The sequence below is a fragment of the Spea bombifrons genome, chromosome 2 (assembly GCF_027358695.1).
Source record: "Spea bombifrons isolate aSpeBom1 chromosome 2, aSpeBom1.2.pri, whole genome shotgun sequence".
Lineage (NCBI taxonomy): Eukaryota > Metazoa > Chordata > Amphibia > Anura > Pelobatidae > Spea > Spea bombifrons.
This window is the reverse complement of record NC_071088.1, coordinates 22,432,756-22,450,669: the sequence shown is the minus strand read 5'-3', so window position 1 is coordinate 22,450,669 and position 17,914 is coordinate 22,432,756. Positions and strand designations below refer to the sequence as shown.

The 17,914-nt window shown below is 39.5% G+C and overlaps 1 protein-coding gene across 1 annotated transcript; it reads right to left on the bottom strand.

Moving 5' to 3' along the window:
• Nucleotides 1-1,757: 1,757 nt before the first annotated feature.
• LOC128474440 (protein ABHD15-like) lies at nt 1,758-11,756 on the bottom strand. The gene is made up of 3 exons (XM_053456777.1): nt 11,168-11,756; nt 7,038-7,390; nt 1,758-2,708 (listed from the first exon to the last, which is right to left on the bottom strand). Exons 1-3 carry the CDS (start codon nt 11,615-11,617, stop codon nt 2,171-2,173), a joined length of 1,341 nt encoding a protein of 446 aa, XP_053312752.1. The 5' UTR covers nt 11,618-11,756; the 3' UTR covers nt 1,758-2,170.
• Nucleotides 11,757-17,914: the final 6,158 nt, after the last annotated feature.

The following is a 17,914-nucleotide window of genomic DNA, read 5'->3' as shown; positions in this document are numbered from 1 at the left end:
CCAAGAAGATAAAGCCTTTGAAGTTACTTCTCTTCATTAGACTTTTAAGGGAGTTATTTATCAGACATTCATTGGTTGATCCCAGTTCACAGACTCTGTTCTCTGCCTGTGTGTTAATGCATAATGTAAATGTCAGATACACGTCAGTGTGTGAATAGTGAAAATGATGAAGAGACGCTGTTAAGACCTCATTTAAGCGACAACTGTGTCGGTAAATAGCGCCTACTGTCCGGAGACTGAAAATGAAGAAAATAAACCTCCAGCACTTGAGGGGGCCAATAATCCTGAGGAAATCTATCATTTAAAAAATACACACACACACACATATATATTATACATATATATATATATATATATATATATATATAGATATATAGATAGATATAGATATATAGATAGATATATAGATAGATATAGCGGTCAGGACACCCCAAGCAGCTTACGCCCTAGGCAGGCACCTAGGTTGTGTTGTGCACGGTCCGCCGACTGCTCAGGAATGTGGAATATCACAGCTTAGCCAGCTATTTTGATATATATTTTTTCTAAGTAACAGGATGACTGAGTTAAGTTACAGGTACTACACAACAGGAAAGGGGACTGACTGTGCATGCTCATTGTTTGTGCTTCTTCAGAGAAGTACCAAATGTTCCCAGACCCAGTACATATTGTAGTGTAACAATACGCATGCTGAGCGGACGCTTCAGGTGGGCACAGCCTATGACTCACAGTGCTGGCAAACAGTACGACCTGCGGGGTTTCTGCAGTGCTTGAGGATCACTTTCAACATACTTCCTCCTTGAGAAATAGAGAATTAGATTCATAGAAACAATGGGGCTACGGGGGGAAAAAATACGAATATTCGCCCGTTCTTGTGTTTGTGTTTGTTTTTTCTTTGTTTTTGGTAGAAGAGGTTAATGCAGTACACACTACGCAGCAGCTTTGGCGCCAGGATTTTAAAGGTCCGTACGAGCAACTCTATTGGTCGCCAGCAGGTGCCTCCTCTGCCATCAACCAATGAAGTGCAAGTGCACTTCATTGGTTGATGGCAGATGAGCCCCCTGTTGGCAACCGATAGAGTCGCTGGTACAGACTTTTAAAATCCTGGTGCTGCAACTTGGCAGGGGGAGACCACTGGTCTCCCCGTTCCAAGAGTTGAAGGTCCATACGAACGACCAATAGAGTCGCTTGATGTCTCCCCAGGCTAAGTTCCGCCGTCAGGAGTTGAAGGGCCGTGCGATCGACTCTATTGGTCGCCTGCAGGGACCTCCTTTACTTCCTAATAAATTGTAAGCTTCCAAGAACAGGGCTCTTTCTTCTGCATCAGAATGTCTTACCTGGTGCTAATTATATTGCCTATTGAAATGTTACAAGAAACATTAAGAGTATCAGTGCTACAGAATATGTTGGTGTAAGTAATATAGAATGTAACAAAAATATGCATTGCAGATAACCAGTTGTTTAACAACTCATTTCAATGTCTCGTTACAAGAATGGCATCTTTGCTTATGAAGCATATAATGCAGGGGCGTCCAACTTGCGGCCCTCCAGCTGCTGCAGGACTACATCTCCCATAATGCTCTTTCAGCTAAGGGGCTGGCTGAGGAGTATGGGAGATGTAGTCCTGCAGCAGCTGGAGGGCCGCACGTTGGACGCCCCTGATATAATGATTTGGGGGGAAATTCTGTTAAATGAAATTTACAATAAAAGTGGTGTAAATTTTTTTCCCATGGATTCTTGATCATTTGTAGATTACAATATGGCTTATAGTCTTTTGTTATTGATAACATCACCGACAGTATAGTGAGCACTTAATGCAGTTTATATATTAGCACCCCACTCGTATCTATGTCTTTACAATCTTTAATGACAACACAGTTACAAAATACACATTAAATATACACAACCCAACTATTTTAAAGCCTTAAAGTCTGGGGAAAATCACCAGCTCCGAACCACATATTTTTTTTGGCTCTGGCAACAGTCTGTTGATTGAGAAATAAAATATTTTATTTGTCATCCCAATAAATTAAGAGGCGAGTCAATTTTGCTAGCTTCCAGCAGAGATGCCATTTGACCGTCAGTGATGCTGACCAAAGGTTGATAGATGCATATGTTTGGAAAGGCAGAAGCCTTACCACCTTGGCATAGAGTTTGATCACTATAGCTTCTGTCATCTTGTATAAGATCTTTGCCAGTTATAAATTTCATGAATGTTATGAGGGCAGCTTTGCTCGTTCCTACAAGTTCTGTCTGGGGCCATTCTGTTCAGAGAGATGGAGACTTTTCTTTTCCTCCTGGACAGACCTTTCAACTTTTCTTCCATCACAAAGAAATCCACAGCAGACTTAAAAAAATCTAATAAAGCACTGTGACTCCATATAGTACTGGCCATGTCCTCTTTAATAAATCCACAGTGGCCACCATGGCGAGTAAGCAGCAGAAAGAAATGGGGGTTTGTCTCAAACAGCTCAATGGGAACAGTGTTGTTTGGGTCTCCACGTATTGGGTCATCTTGGCTGCAGATACAAAGCACTGGAATAGCAACTTCATCAATGTCTCTGAGAGGATCATTTTTCTCCCAGTAGGAATCCCATGACAGATTGCCAGAAACCTTAGTTTGGCAGAACAACACCTCTTCCAGCTCCTGCAAAGTTTTGCTCCCAAAAAGTTTGTCAGTATTTATTATTTGCCCCAAGGCAGTAACATACCTAAAAATAAATAAAAATAATATTAGTTCTCCTTAAAGAAAGAGATTTCTAAAGAAATATGTTTAGAAAAACACACGCAAAATTGCATTTTTTTTATAATTGTATGCTGTAGTAGGTATCACACAGTAAGAAAATTACAGGCCACCCCCCCCCACAAAAAAACAAGACATTGTAGCTATGTTGGTGAGAAAAAGATGTGGGTCTGAAGGATTTACAAACTATTTTTGGCATTGATGATTACAAGACGATGGAAGCCTACATTGGAGGATTGATGTGAGAGGAAACTAGCGAAAAAGACAACTTCTTAAAATTATTTTCTTTTATTTATATTGCGCCAACAATTTATGCAGCGCTTAATACAATACATATATTCAAGGGGTATGACAAGACGAGAATTGACAGACTAAGACAAACCGATACATTAGGTGGAGAGAGAAAACTATGAATGGTGTAACAAAACATATAATAAAAATATATACACAAAAAAAAACTCGGCATTTTGTTAAGTCACAGCTACCAGCAAAGTTACTTGTCTCTGCTGTAACAAAATTTGAAATGACAGCTTTAACTTACAAACAGAAAACTAGTGCGACTCTTTTGAGATACATCTCACACAAGTCGACATCTGCTAGCAGAGCAGAAATTGCCTTTCCTTTTCCACTTTTTGAGCACTGCTGGAGGCTAAAGTTATTAGACATAAACTTGACGGAGGGATGTGGCAGCCTTATTTCACTTCTATAGAAGTACAGTTAATTTAGCTAGATACACAAATAGCTTTCTGGTTTATATGCTTATGTCCCCAACCTTTTAATATCTCATTTTGCACCGGAACCCCACTTTACACGTAATCCCAACAACAGCTTTTTGCAGATGATACAAAAGTCTGCCAGAGACTTTCCTAGTGGAACAAGCCAAATTACTTCAGTAAATTAGAAAAATGGTCCAGAGTGTGTCAGCTGCAGTTTAAAGTTGATAAATGTAAAATGATGCATATGGGACATAAAAAAAAAAAGAACAACAACAAAAAAAAAAGACTATAGCACTGGGGACACTGTTAAATGGCAACAAAAAGAAAAGGAAAAAAGGGATTTGGGAGTAATTATTTCTGATGTATTTTTTTTTTAAAAGATAATATTGGAAAAAAGCAAGCAGGGTGCTTGATGGTTTAGCTAGAGGGAATGGTAGGAGGAAGAGCGAGGTGGTTAGGCCACTTTTTGGATTTTCAGTCAGACCTCATCCAAAGTCAGTGACGTATCTACTTCTAGGCCGACCAGGCTTAGGCCAGCAGGTCCAGGGGGCAGATTGCCCTCCTGGGTGTTCAAGACCTTAGATTTTCCATTTAAACAATGGGCCAAATACAACTGGGATATCAGGTGTCTTGATCGACCAACCGGCCTACCTACACTGTGGAGGCTGTGCGGGTTCAGTATAGCCTCCATAGACTGCATTAGAACAGTGGCGTAACTACAGGGGTCACAGATGTGCCGGGCCCGTGCCTCTAATAGTTTATAAAAGGGCCCTTCCGACCTGGACCTCATCTGTAGAAGGATATTGATGTTCTGCAGATGGTTTGCAGGATAAAAATCAACTGGGAAGACTGAAAAGGTTCTCAGTATGTATGTGCCACAGGAAGTTCACAAATTGGTGGACTAATTATATCCAAGATATATCCCAATGTTTCCTTCTGGACCCCCAGTGACGGCAGATGTCTGTGTGCACTGTAATGCAACAGTAAATACCGTCAGAATTTGGCAAAAATTGGCATACAAATTTGTGCTCCAGTCCTCCTAGGATACCTTTTTTTTGCTCAAGATGGCATTTCCCAGGGCCTGGTTCTGCAAAATGTGAAGGAGAACAGCCTCCAGCTGTGACACCTATACCATCAAAATCTCCTAGAGACTATTTCAGATGCTTGCAGCTATGCAGAAACCTGAAATCAATAGGGGTATATTACATCTACGCGTACACATTTTGAAATTCTTTGGTATGTAAAAGACAACCCCTCAGATCTAATCTATGCTAGCTATTTGCTACTGTCCTCCTTTTATACAGCGATGTTCTCTTATATAACTAGATGGGATTTAGACATTGAAAAGGTGTATTGGGGGTCAATGAGTGTTTTCGAATACTACATCCGCAAAGCATTGCTCACTGCTGAGTTATGGACAGAGGTAAGTGGTCACAAATGTATAATTATATATATATATATATATATATATATATATATATATATATATATGTATATATATATATTTTCATATGTGGTTGCCCTACCCACTCACTGTATTTTTTAACCAGTTCCTGAGACTCCTTTCAGAAGCCACTGGGCTTAGACCTGAGGTCGTCTCTGTTCTCCAATCAGTGAAAACATGAAAATACACCCTTACCTAAAAATGGCCTACCTGTTAAAGGAGAACTGACTCTGGATGGACCCTGCAGACTACCTGAATATGAATTAGTGGATAGCGCTGGTTCAGACATCTTCATCTTTCCACAAAGTATGGACGCTATGATTTTCTTACACCAGGCTGCACGTTTATCCTTCTTTCCGCTCCACTGTTTTTTCCCCCTCTCCTCCCCTCTGCCCCCCTTTTGTCTTCTTTTTGCCTTCACATGTATTCCTTTATAAACTGAAACCACACAGTACAAGCTAATGTTTTTCTTTTGAATAACTGCGCTTTACTAAATAAAACATTTCACAAATATTTGTTGCAGAATAGTCACCCCACTGGCTAATGCGGAGTTGTACTTAGAAATATGCCCAACACAGATATTGTACAAGAATTCCAGTAATGCATTAAGTCGCCATTATCTAGGTTATTTTTATTTACACAGAAAGCAAGACATTCATAATAAGAGATGAGGACATTAGAGAGCATAGGAAAAACGTATGTAGCACATAACAAGCACTTGGTATGGAATGGTTCTGAGCATAGAGACGGTAGAAAGACACAAAGCCTTACAGAAAGCAGATTCATAATTCATAAAACAAGGTTGCTGCAAGACCCATATTTTGCCAATAGGCAAAAAAAGAGTACATGAAAAAAAATATATATATTTATTTTAGAGGTGCAAATCGTTCGTTTTTGGGCAACAAATGTACGACAGAGAAAGTAATATTTTCTGAAGAGGATCCCAAAAAAGATATAAAAAAAGAAACGTTTTTGAATTAAGTATCTCCTGCTTTTTAAAGGCATCAGCTGTTTCCATGAATAAATATTAAAATGCCATTAAACATTTTACCCCTACACATTCTTGGTAGTACATGAAAAATGAAGCAAATGGATTACATACCAAATAAAATCCTTTAACTCAACTTAAAAACTAGGTGACATACCGATCAAAATATTTTTAGCAGAAAACACCCACATTAGCATTTTTGGGGGTATTGAGATTGATTAAATACCTTAATTTTCACATAATTCTGTACTATATCTCAATTTTCATAGTGCCATCCTAGACGAGTTAAAATAGCTTGTTAGACTTACATATTACATAAATACATTCTTCTACCTGAGTAAAGTGAACTGAGTCATTACCAGTAAGCGTACTAGAATCTTAAAATAAATAGGAACATTGTATTGTCACCTTAGGTAGAATCTAGTAATAAAAATGCAGATTTTTTAAGCATTTATAAATGAAATAAAGTATATCTAGAGTATTATACTTTGCTGTTTGAAAGGACCAGCAGGTTATCACAAAAGGAATAAACCAGGTTTATTTTAACTTCTAACAATAAACACACTTGTGGACATCCATAATATTTGGCTCTAGAAAATATTAACTCATAGATGGAGGACATACAACAAAGTTGTTTTAATCAAAATAAAGTATACATTTCTGATATCAAATGCAAAATTAATGATTCTGCATTGCAGTTGTCCTTTTGTAATTGGTGCCTTATAAGGATCTTATAAAAGTGGCACAGGACAAAAATATATATAAAAAAGTCATTTGCTTGCAATTACAGAGAGGTTTATACCTCTAAAGCATGACTTTGTAGGAGAGATAAACATTTGAGTTTGCTGACCTACTCTAGATTATGAATGTAAAACCCTAACGTGATCCATGTGTACAAACCTGCCTGCGTTATATATAAATGGATGGGGTGTTTGAGAAATCTTAATGCAGAGCCAATGAGATGTTGGTCACTGGGGTTGGTCCTTCATAGTCCAAAGAGAAATCAGCGAGTTGAAACATACACATCAATAAAAAAAAAATCCTTATATTCCTAATTTTATATTTTTTGAAAATATATAAACATGCACATGCAGTGGAACCGGAAGATGGACATCAATTTTAAAGTGCTTACAACAAACTTGAATGTACCTGCTTAGTTGGATCTTTTGATACAAGAGTATTAGGTTTCTCCACAGCCAAGGACAGCCAGCTTCAAACCAGTCCTGCATGCGAAACAGTGGAGAGATGCAGCCTGCTGCTGTGATGTAGCTGGATGAGCCACATTCGCCCAGGTAGGACAGAAGTAGCCCAGCACCCGTTCCTTCCCCTGCTGCAAACAGCCGAGATGAGGGCTGACAGTGACGGATATAGCGTACAGCTTCTCGTAGGTCATTAGGGTCCCCGTAGGGCTGAAGCTTGATTGTGTTTAATGGACAACCATTTTGGCACCGACGATTAAAGATAACTGCCTGATACCCTTGAGTAAGGGCCAAGTGGCACATCTGTGAACAGAAACATTTTGTATGCAATTAATACATTTTTTTTATTTTTTACAGCCTGGCAGCATTAGTTATTTTTTTAGTTTCTGTTACAAAATGTCACCCGAGTCAGTTTAAAACTGTACATAAAATAAAATTCATACAAACTAAAACTTTAATGCAGAACATTGGGTCAGATGGTTAGTGGCCTATCAGTTTTTTTAATTGCTTGATTTTTATGACCTCAGTGCTAAGTGAAAAGCTTCCACTAACCAACCATTGCAAACGTTTATTACCAATCACATGGAGGCTGAAATGCATGCACAGATGAAGTGTTATGAGGATATACGAGTATGTTTTCTTTTAAGATCCACCAATAATGAAGTTCATGGTTGTAAAACTATTTGCCAGTAAAATTACAAAGCCCATTCATCTATTTACCACCAGTGTTGATAAGTTGCTAAATAACAAGGGTTGTAATTGTATGATGTCTTTCCTTGTAACCCAGCTAGAGACTGACTTGCGTTCCTCAGCATATTTAAAACCTTACTGTTCGTGGGATGCCAGCACACCTAGGAACTCTCTGAGTATGATTTCATGTCTCCAGATGAAGCCCTGCTAACGCGGGTCTCTGTCACTTTTCTCTGTCTCTGAGCTGGGGAGTCATGTTTGGCCATACCCATTCCCCATCTACTCACGACTGGGGCAAGACTCAACCCTATGGGAATCTATCCCTGCTCCATGGATGGCTAGCCCTCCCTCTGGAAGTTCCCAGGTATGGACATCAATAGAACTCAAGCCTACCAAACAGAGAGGGACAACCCAAAATCAAGTGTCCTCATACCTATGTGTTGTAGAACATGAGGGTCTATCCTCTGATTATATTGTATTTGTATATCCTCATAGTATATAATTTAATGTTTTCAACATCAATCTGAAGACAACAGCACACAGAAAGCAGTCCTAGACCTTTGTAGAGTTACGGGTATTAGTACCAAAAACAGGTTTATATTAAACACTATTTTAAACAAATGTATTATTAACATTATAAAAAACAACTGGTTCTTAGAAAAACATATGAATGAATGATTGAATGTGGGGTCAAGCATGAACATCCTGGAATTTGAATTATTCTTGAAGCAATGACTTGAAATGTAATATTGTAGGCAAGTCATTGCATTGAAGGTATGATGAAAAAAACTCAAATGTATTTAATGCATACATCAGGTACAAACCCTTAGACAACGCTGGATCATCTAGAACAGGTACAAATATGGTATCTGATTCCTACATGGTGGCACTAAACAAAAAAGTTACTCAAAAAAAGGTCAAATTGTTCAAAGATATAGAACAAGAACAACTAGAGTATGTAACACTTCACATAACGAAGAACGAAGAAGTCTCCTGATTTAAGAAAGTACGGGAGGGAAGTTTATTTAATAAGAGGAGAGATCTTAGAACACAAAGTCATAATCTACAACTAAAGGGTCATAGACTTCGATATTATGTAAGGAAGTTTTTCTTTCCTCTCCTATTGTTTCACTGACTAGATTGTAAGCTCACAAGAGCAGGACCCTCTTCTCCTTTTGCACCAGTTTGTTATTGTGTGTGACTTTACATTATTCCACTGATTATAACAGCGCTACGGAATCTGCTGGCGCTATATAAATAAAAAGTAATGTAATAGAGTGGTAAAGGTTAATATATACATGCCCGTGAGAGGCATAAAGCTGTCCCGAACCTAAGACTGGACTGAGGGCTGATTAATGTCTTTACATCAGGAAAAAGGGGGCAAACTAGATGGGCCGAAGTGTTCTCATCGGCAGTTAAATGCTATGTTTCTATGTTATTATACAGCTCCTAATAATAGCAAAATAATTACATTAACAGAACCAGTTTGCTGTATAAAGGGGGAGGGGGAATAGTTAGGACTGAACACATCATTTTACTAGTAGGCCTGTAAAAAACAAACAAACAAAAAACCACACACAAACACAATAACAACTCCAAGAAAAAAACAACACAGAGAGTATTTTTCCAGGAAAGGCCACAACCTCTGAATGCACTTAGTAACCCTCTACAGCCGATGTGCACAATTACAGAGGTCGTGCGGACTGCGAGGGGAGTTTGAAAACAGGATGCCTGATGCGTAGGTTAAGCGACAAACAAAACTCACCTATTTAAATTATTAGCATTATGTAAAACCCTATCCCGCACTCTCTGAAAGATTGTTTTGTGTACTCATATAATAATACTCCAACTCCAATGCTTCCATTTAACCTTTTGTAACAAAGTACTACACCATTGGGGTTATTTATATAAAAGCTGCTCTACTGCAAACTGTTGGAAATTGTGCAGTCGCCATAGAAATTGGTGGAATGCTCTATTTTTACATCTTTAGACCAGACATGCTCTTTAAACATTACCCCAATGTTTTAAAAAACTGCCCCCAAGTCCCTCCATCTTGAATGGTTTTAAACATATGACTTTCTATGGATTTGAGCCAGGTTATCTTCCCCATATACAGAAAGGAATATAATATAAGGGCACCTGGGAATACAAGTAAGGGTAACATTTTCAAAAAGACAAGATTCATGGATAGACCTCAGGACAGGATTATTAACAGATCAACCCAACACCACGTTATCCATATTGATGATAACTGTAGGCAAACCGTCCCAGTAATCTGGTCTATTTAACATTTTCATTAGAAACCCATTTCTCTATCAGAAATTTCACAAATAATATGGATGTGAACAACGAGAGTATTACACAAGTACTTTAACTGTCTGTCTCTAAAACAAAACAATTTAACAAAATACAAATAATAAAAAGCGCTAAAAACTGACCAAAATGGTTAAATTAAAGTTACGTACACTGGAATTAGTCACATTCTACCAGTTTTGATGCTAACTGGTATGTATGTGAAGGTTCCAATTTTGAACTATCATCTCTACAATTTTTTTCTTATTTTTTTCTTATATCCAACATCAATTCCTTAAACAGAACTTAAATGTATGGTTTAAATAATGGAAATTGCTTATATTAGGTTGGGGATAGAGTTAGCTAGAGATTGGCATATAAAAAAGTAGAAATGCATTTTTACACCATATCCCTAAATGATAAAAGATAGATAATAGGAGAAGGGAGGTTCAGATACTGGGTAGTTGGTCAAGTATACTTGTATACAAAATGTATTTCCCATGCACTTTTTTAAGGCTTTTCCCAAGGACATTTATAAAAAAAAAAAAAAAAAAAAAAAGAGATAATATAGATAAAATAATTACTAAAGACTAAAAAAAAATGAAATGAAAAAAGAAAAATTATGGATGGCAGAAGCCATACTAATTGTTAGACCATCTTAAAAGGGTTTAGTAGGCAAGAGTCAGCATTGAAGGAAGCCTAAAATTAAAGTGAGCCTCTTTCTGCTACATCCTGTACCAACCTGCTTGAGTGAAATAAGGGTGCAGCAAAATCCTCCCAGTTTATATCATATATTAATTTACTATAAAAATAGCAACACAAACTACTATTTACCAACTAATGAGCATAATTAAGCACCAATATTATAATCCCAACACAACATACAATTAACTAATTACAACATATTCTATTTCCAAAGTGACTCCACCTGTATGAAGACTAAATCCAAAACAAAACAGATTAGAATAAAGTTTCTGTGATTGATGTTTCATTTTATTTATACTATATAACAGTCTTACTATCTGGTTCCAAACAAAACACTAATCTGAACCCTATCAGTGATATGAGTCTAGTCTCAATTTAGTGCTGATAGGTTACCTTACTGGTGTTCCTAGTGATCTTGCCAATTGAGTTTGGGATGACCAGTAAAATAGGTACAGATGAGTTACTGGAGGCTCTCCTTCTCTTCTGCTGATGTCCAGGCTTCACTGCCCAGTCCAGCGCCACCAGCCCATCATCACTGAGCTGAAGATGCTCTCTTACAAAATGAACCCCTTTGTCCACTGGACCCAGGACCCCCACCAAGGTCTGCAGGTTTGGAAAGGTCCTCCATAGCCAATGAACTTTCGTAAAGCCACTGAAAGTCTTGCACTGTTTCACCAGGTAGTTTGCTAGAGCTGATGGCTTGTAGATCAATTTGTGATCATCCAGCCCTTCCAGGGGCTTTGAAGAGACGACTGTCCTTAAAGTGTTAATGCACCACGTCTTATAGGATAAGAAAAGCAGGAGTAGAAGTGTTCCTAACAGGGAGGCAGCCCATTCTAGCATTGCAGAAGAAGCCACTGCAAGGATCCGATCGCAGAACTAAAGAAGGTGAAAGAGCGTGATAGCAAAAAGTAGGCAGAAAGGTGCAGGTGCTCGAATCATTGCTGCATTAAGGAGGTACGAGGAGGAAGTGTTCCGAGCAGACCACACATCCTCCTGCGAGTGAGCGTGTTCTCTGCCACAGCACACTGTTTACCACTAGTGGGAGGGGACAGGCTCTTTACACAAATGTTGCACTGACTCCTCTGGAACACGCTAGGAAATCGGATCTGTTATTATTAGCCTTATCACTGTTTGGAACTCCGCTGCAGCCGAAATGGATTACCTCCAGCACTAGCTGGCTGATTCTTTTGTGATGTGGCTTGGCTGAGCTTGTTGGGAGTCATTGTCTACCAGTAGCTGATGTGGCAAGGCTATTATCAGGACATTCTGGGACCTGTCAACATAAGTACTTGGCCCACAGTCTATCAGCACCCTCCATGTTAAAAGTGCATTTGCACATTCTGCCAGCGGGATTGAAGTTAGGGATTGGAGCGAGAGGGGTGTTACACTAGTGTTGGACTGTGGCAGCTCCATAGTTACATCCGTTCTCAAGAAACCTGCTTTTAATTACACTCACATACCTCACAACACCCCTTCCACTAGCCTTAAAGCCTCTGACTTTGCATTTTTGGTCTCAATTACACTAATCTGTCCAGGTTGTCATCCGGCTGCTCTGGTCTCAGAGTCAATGTCTTCTTTTCTAGGGACTCTTCTTCTCCACTTCCTCTCTCAATAAGGCTGATTCCAGAGCCTCTTCTGTTCCCCTGCCTCTCTTGGCAAACTAATGTTGTTGTTTGGCTTACAGTACCACCTGCATGCTGAGGACACCTAGATCTACATTTCTTCCCCTGATTTATCTTTTTTGCCTCTTTGATTTTGTCTCTAATTGCTTTGCATCATCTCTTACATTCTATTTCCAAAAACTGTTCCCTTTCGGAGCACAAGAAGCAACTAAAGCTCCTTATAGGAGCCTCTTGTCAGCTCTGTCTTATCTCATGTTCCTCAGGCATGACTTGTCCCCTTATAATGATGTTTGAAGGCTGCTCCCAGGCTTAACTTCCTTACCCATGACTCTTCTAACACCTCTCTCCTCTGTCAGTCTCTTTACAGGCTGACCATACCCTTCAGAATTTAATTTTAGGTCCTCACTCTCACCTTTAAAGTCCTTCACATGTTTCCTCTACTTATACATCCTCACTGATACCCAAATACCTACTTGCCCGGTCCCTCTGCCCATCTAATAATCTTCATCGGTCCTCGGCTCTAATCTTCTATGCTGAGAGCAAGGATGTATTGACCTGTGGGGCCATACTAGACCCGACTCAGGCCCCAATCCGGGCTGCGGAGCTGCGTGTCTTTAGTTTCCCTATTTTGCTACAGTGTCCCTAGTCCTTGCTACAGTGTCCCTAGTCCCTTTGCAGTAATCCATTCCTGGATTTCTCTAAGCTCTGTCCTGTACCTCTGACTCCTTGATTCCAGTCTTGCTCTTTGTTTTAGCTCTGTTTCCTTTATAAGGTGTGCCCCACGTGTGTGTGTTCTGTTTGTCTCAGTCTGCAGTCTAAAGGTATGTCCTTGGTTTTGTGTTTAGATTCAATGTTTGGTTTCAGCTTATTAGTGATTCAGTAAGCAGGGTTTAGCGTTAAGACCTACCGAATATTGGAGTACTTTGGTGTAGTGGTAGGCTAAGCATACTATGGCCATATGATGTGATGGAATCTCCAATTGTTTTCTTATAGTCCTAGGCTAGTCCTGTGTTTGTGTGTCTGTCTTTTATGTGCCTTTGCCCTCCTTTCCCTGAAACATGTCCTATCCTTGCTATCCGAGGATTCTGGCTCCTCACTCCACCCCCTGTGTTCCTTGCCTTGTTCCTTGTCCTGTGTTGTGCCCTGTATCATGTATGTCTTGTCTGGTTATGTTTCTTGCTTGGTCTCCCGGCCCCTTGCTCCTCGCTCTGCCCCCCTTGCTTGCTATGTTTCTCCTGTACTCTGCTTAGCTTCCCTACTCCCAGCCTGCAGCATCCTGCCCATTTCTATGTTCTGTTATGTCTCATACCTGCTCCAGGGTGCCGGCAGGTTATTACTTTGTTTTGTACTGGACAACATCCGCTGCTATGTCAGGGTGCTGGTATGTGGCTGCACAACCCTGGGTACTCGGCGCCCTGGAGGGTGGGGTCGCCCTGCATCAGGCCCTGACCACTCCGCTACTGCGCAATAACCCCTGCACACCATCTTTGGGACACTCTGGGTAACCATCTGACCACAGACCTGGGACCTTACACCAACCTGGACATTATATTCCGGCACTGTGCCTTAAAAGAAGTGCAACACCTTTTAATGAAGCCAGTGGAGGCTTTGCTAAGTCACCACAGCCTCCATAGTGTAAGTAGGCCGGTTGGCTCATTGTGTAGAGAGACGGCAGGGTGCTTCATAGTCTGAGAGTGCGATCTGCCTCCCCTGTTTTGTACCAGGGTGACTGCCGCTCCCTTGGACCTGTTCGCCTTGGCCAGGATATGTCACTGACTGAAAGAGATAATCAAGGAATATCACTCATTTAGATATACATTATGATGGGCCTAGTAAAATCAGTTACTTAAAATGTTTCAGCTGAATTGAACCCCTTCATATTTTGTACCCGCAGACCCCTAAATCAGGAATTTTGCTAGGTGAATGTTCAACCACAATTGTCTTCTCCCTTATTTAGTGTACATAAATAATATATTGTAGTTTAAAGGACAAATATGACAATCTCCTAAGGTCATATTCATATACATAATCATTTAGTGTTTATACCAAACCAAAGCAAGTTAAGGAATTCACCCCAATATATACCGTATTGGGTCGAGTATAGGCCGCACCCGAGTATAGGCCTAAAACCTAAAATGCTTGAAACTAGATTTTAAAAAGTTTGTATTTTCACTCTATACTAATCTACCACAATCCCCTGCAAAACTATATTAAAAATATATTTAAAAAACTATAATTTTCACTAATATTACACCCAACCTAAAAATGCCCAGATTAATAAAAAAAAAAAAAGAAAAATGATATTGCAACTGGTGGCATGTGGCTCATCCCAAGATATTGTTCTGTCTGGGTACAAGGATGAAATGCTGCCCCCCCAAACCATGGCAACCAAAATCACACCCACATTTACGCAGGCCAGAGCCTAACCTCCAACTGCGGGACATTTTTATTACATGATCAGGATGTCACCCTAAGACTCAGGTTTATCAGATGACTCACTTGCTTTGTGGTCTATTAGCTCTTATAATCAGTAAATGTTCTGAAAGGAGACCATATTCCATACACGGTGGATATAAAAAGTCTACACACCCCCGGTTAAAATGCCAGGTTTTTGAAAGAATGAGACTAAGATAAATCATGGCAGAACTTTTTCCACCTTTAATGTGACGTGTAACGTGAACAAACTGAAATCTTTGAGGGGGAATTTTGAGGGGGAATTTTTTCCTCTTATAACTGGGGCTGTGTTCAGAATTAACCAATTACATTCAAACTCATGTTAAATAGAAGTCATTACACACCTCCCATCATTTAAAGTGACTCTGATTAACCACAAATAAAGTTCAGCTGTTCTAGTAGGATTTACCTGACATTTGTTTAGTTGCATCTCAGAGCGAAAGCCGAGAGCTTCCAAAGCATCAGAGGGATCTCATTGTTGAATGATATCAGTCAGGAGAAGGGTACAAAATAATTTCCAAAGCATTAGATATACCATGGAACACAGTGAAGACAGCCATCATCAGGGCTGGTGCAAGGATTTTTGCCACCCTAGGCAAAACAAAACTTTGCCGCCCCCTAGCTCCACCCCCACAAGCCCCCCCTAACTGGCCCTGACTCGCTCCCACTCCTCCCCATAGTGACAGCGAGCCGCGGCCACTCTTCTAATGAATGACTGCGGCCGGCGGTTCGCGGCTGCCGGCGCCCTGGTCATCATCAAGTGGAGAAAATATGGTACAACAGAGACATTACAAAGATCTGGGTGTGCCGCCAAAATTGATGAAAAGACGAGAAGAAAACTGGTCAGAGGGGCTTACAAGAGGCCTACTGCAACATTAAAGGAACCCAAAGCACACATCCAAATTCACAAAAGCTTGGCTTCACCCGAAGAAGATTAACGTTTTGGAATGGCCCAGCCAGAGCCCGGACCTGAATCCAATTGAACATCTGTGGGGTGATCTGAAGAGGGCTGGCCTCGCAATCTGACAGATTTAGAGCGCTTTTGCAAAGAAGAATGGGCCTCTATTGCTGTGTCAAGATGCTAATAGACTCCTACCCAAAAAGACTGATTGCTGTAATAAAATCAAAAGGTGATAATCAAAAAGTATTAGTGTATTCAAGCAGGTTATTGTGAGTTTGTTTTATCCCCCCCCCTCAAAGATTTCAGCTTGTTTTGCAATTGAATTGATCATGTTATAGGTCACATTATATGTGGAAAAACTTCTGACAATGTATATCTTTGTCTCATTCTTTAAAATCACAAGAACCTGGCATTTTAACAGGGGTGTGTAGACTTTTTATATCCACTGTATAGTAGGCACTGTATGAATAAAATACATTAAAGAAAGAATTATGGAGTATTGCACCATGCACACACTTTCCAGGTAATTGCTATGTAACATTTACATGTTTTATGTGATTTAATAAAACTAGACTAGGAAATGAGAATTGCATTGTTCAGTTCCTATAGCATGCCGGGGTTACACATTTAGAGCATTTCCTAACACATTTTGTGATTATTAGTTTAATATCTGATACATTTGCTATCTGGGAGCAATATATTAAAATTATTTTTAGAAACGGGAAGATGGAAGAAGAGCTTGTTCTGTCCACTCTATGCATTGACCACTTTTGTTAGTTGGATTCAGGATGGTTGAATGTTATTTGTATGCCACCCAGGGAGCCATGAGGTCACCTTACGCTTGTCCAGTATGACCAAACTCTTTAATCTTCACCCATACTAGTTGCTGGATAAGAGGACTCTAGAAAATCTTGATGATATGGGCATCTGGAATCTAAATATGACCCGGGGCAGGGTTCCACTTCTAAATAGTCACTGTATACAAAGATAGAATACTCCAAGGGAAAAGGTTTATTTTGGTCCTTAGAAGATGAATTTAACAGGGCAATTCTGCGCCGGGCAAACTATAGACATTCATACCCATATATAGTATTTTCTGCCATTCCCATCTATGATGAAAGGGTCGGTCATAGATTGTTACTTACCTAAGTTTAAATAATTTCCTAGGAAGCATAATGCGTTCATGGCGTGCAATATAATTGAATGCGTTTACATAACAGGGATAATGCTGGGAGGGTGATTTAGAACGGCTCACAGACAGGGCTCTTCCCTATTCATACGGCTGGTGGCATGTAGCTTTATTGGCAATGCTTTCCTTTTGCTAATTGCCATAGTATTCAGCAATAGGCAATTGGCCGATTTTCGTGTTTTTCGATGTTCTTGCTTCTGTGACACTTTTATAAATCACTCTCTGTACTTTCTAACAGATAATATACTGTGTGCTGCTTAGAATGCTGTTGATTTATAATCTGATGAAAACAGTAGCACCAAAAGTACAATATTTAGCAAGAGGCCTCAGAAATCAGGATTTATCTGGAAGCTAAGGAATGAGATTACAAGGTCAATGTGCGACTGTTGTCCTTCAACTATTACACACAAATAGTTATACATTACACAATTTTAAGCAAATACACAATGTCCTATATTCATCCAGTTATGATGCCTTAACAGATTGCTATGAAAAGCCTTTGGATTTATTTTATAGATTTACTTTCTAGCTAGCATAATAAAGAACCTTGTAAATGAACTTTAAATATTAGCCCTTTAATAGCCCATCACAAAGATTCTATTGTCTTTGATGGTGATAACCAACAGGGCCCTATCACAGTCTCACTTGTTTCAATTTGTTAGGCTACACAAATAGAGTAGAATAGACTTGCATTCAGATGTGTATGAATTGTAACAAATTTGCCAAATAAGCTTATGCAATGCTCAGAAACATGCCGGGTCCGAATGACATGACACCTTTCATTTAAAAAAAATAAATATTCTTTTTAATTTGACGAAGGGAGGTTGATTCTCTCAAAATCCTAATCTACAAAAGCTGGTTTCATCGAACCACTTTTATACAATTTTAAACCAATAAATAAGTCTAACTATCAATAAAACATTATCTGTGCACTTATTAGTGTATGAATGAGTAACTCCATGAGTATGGTC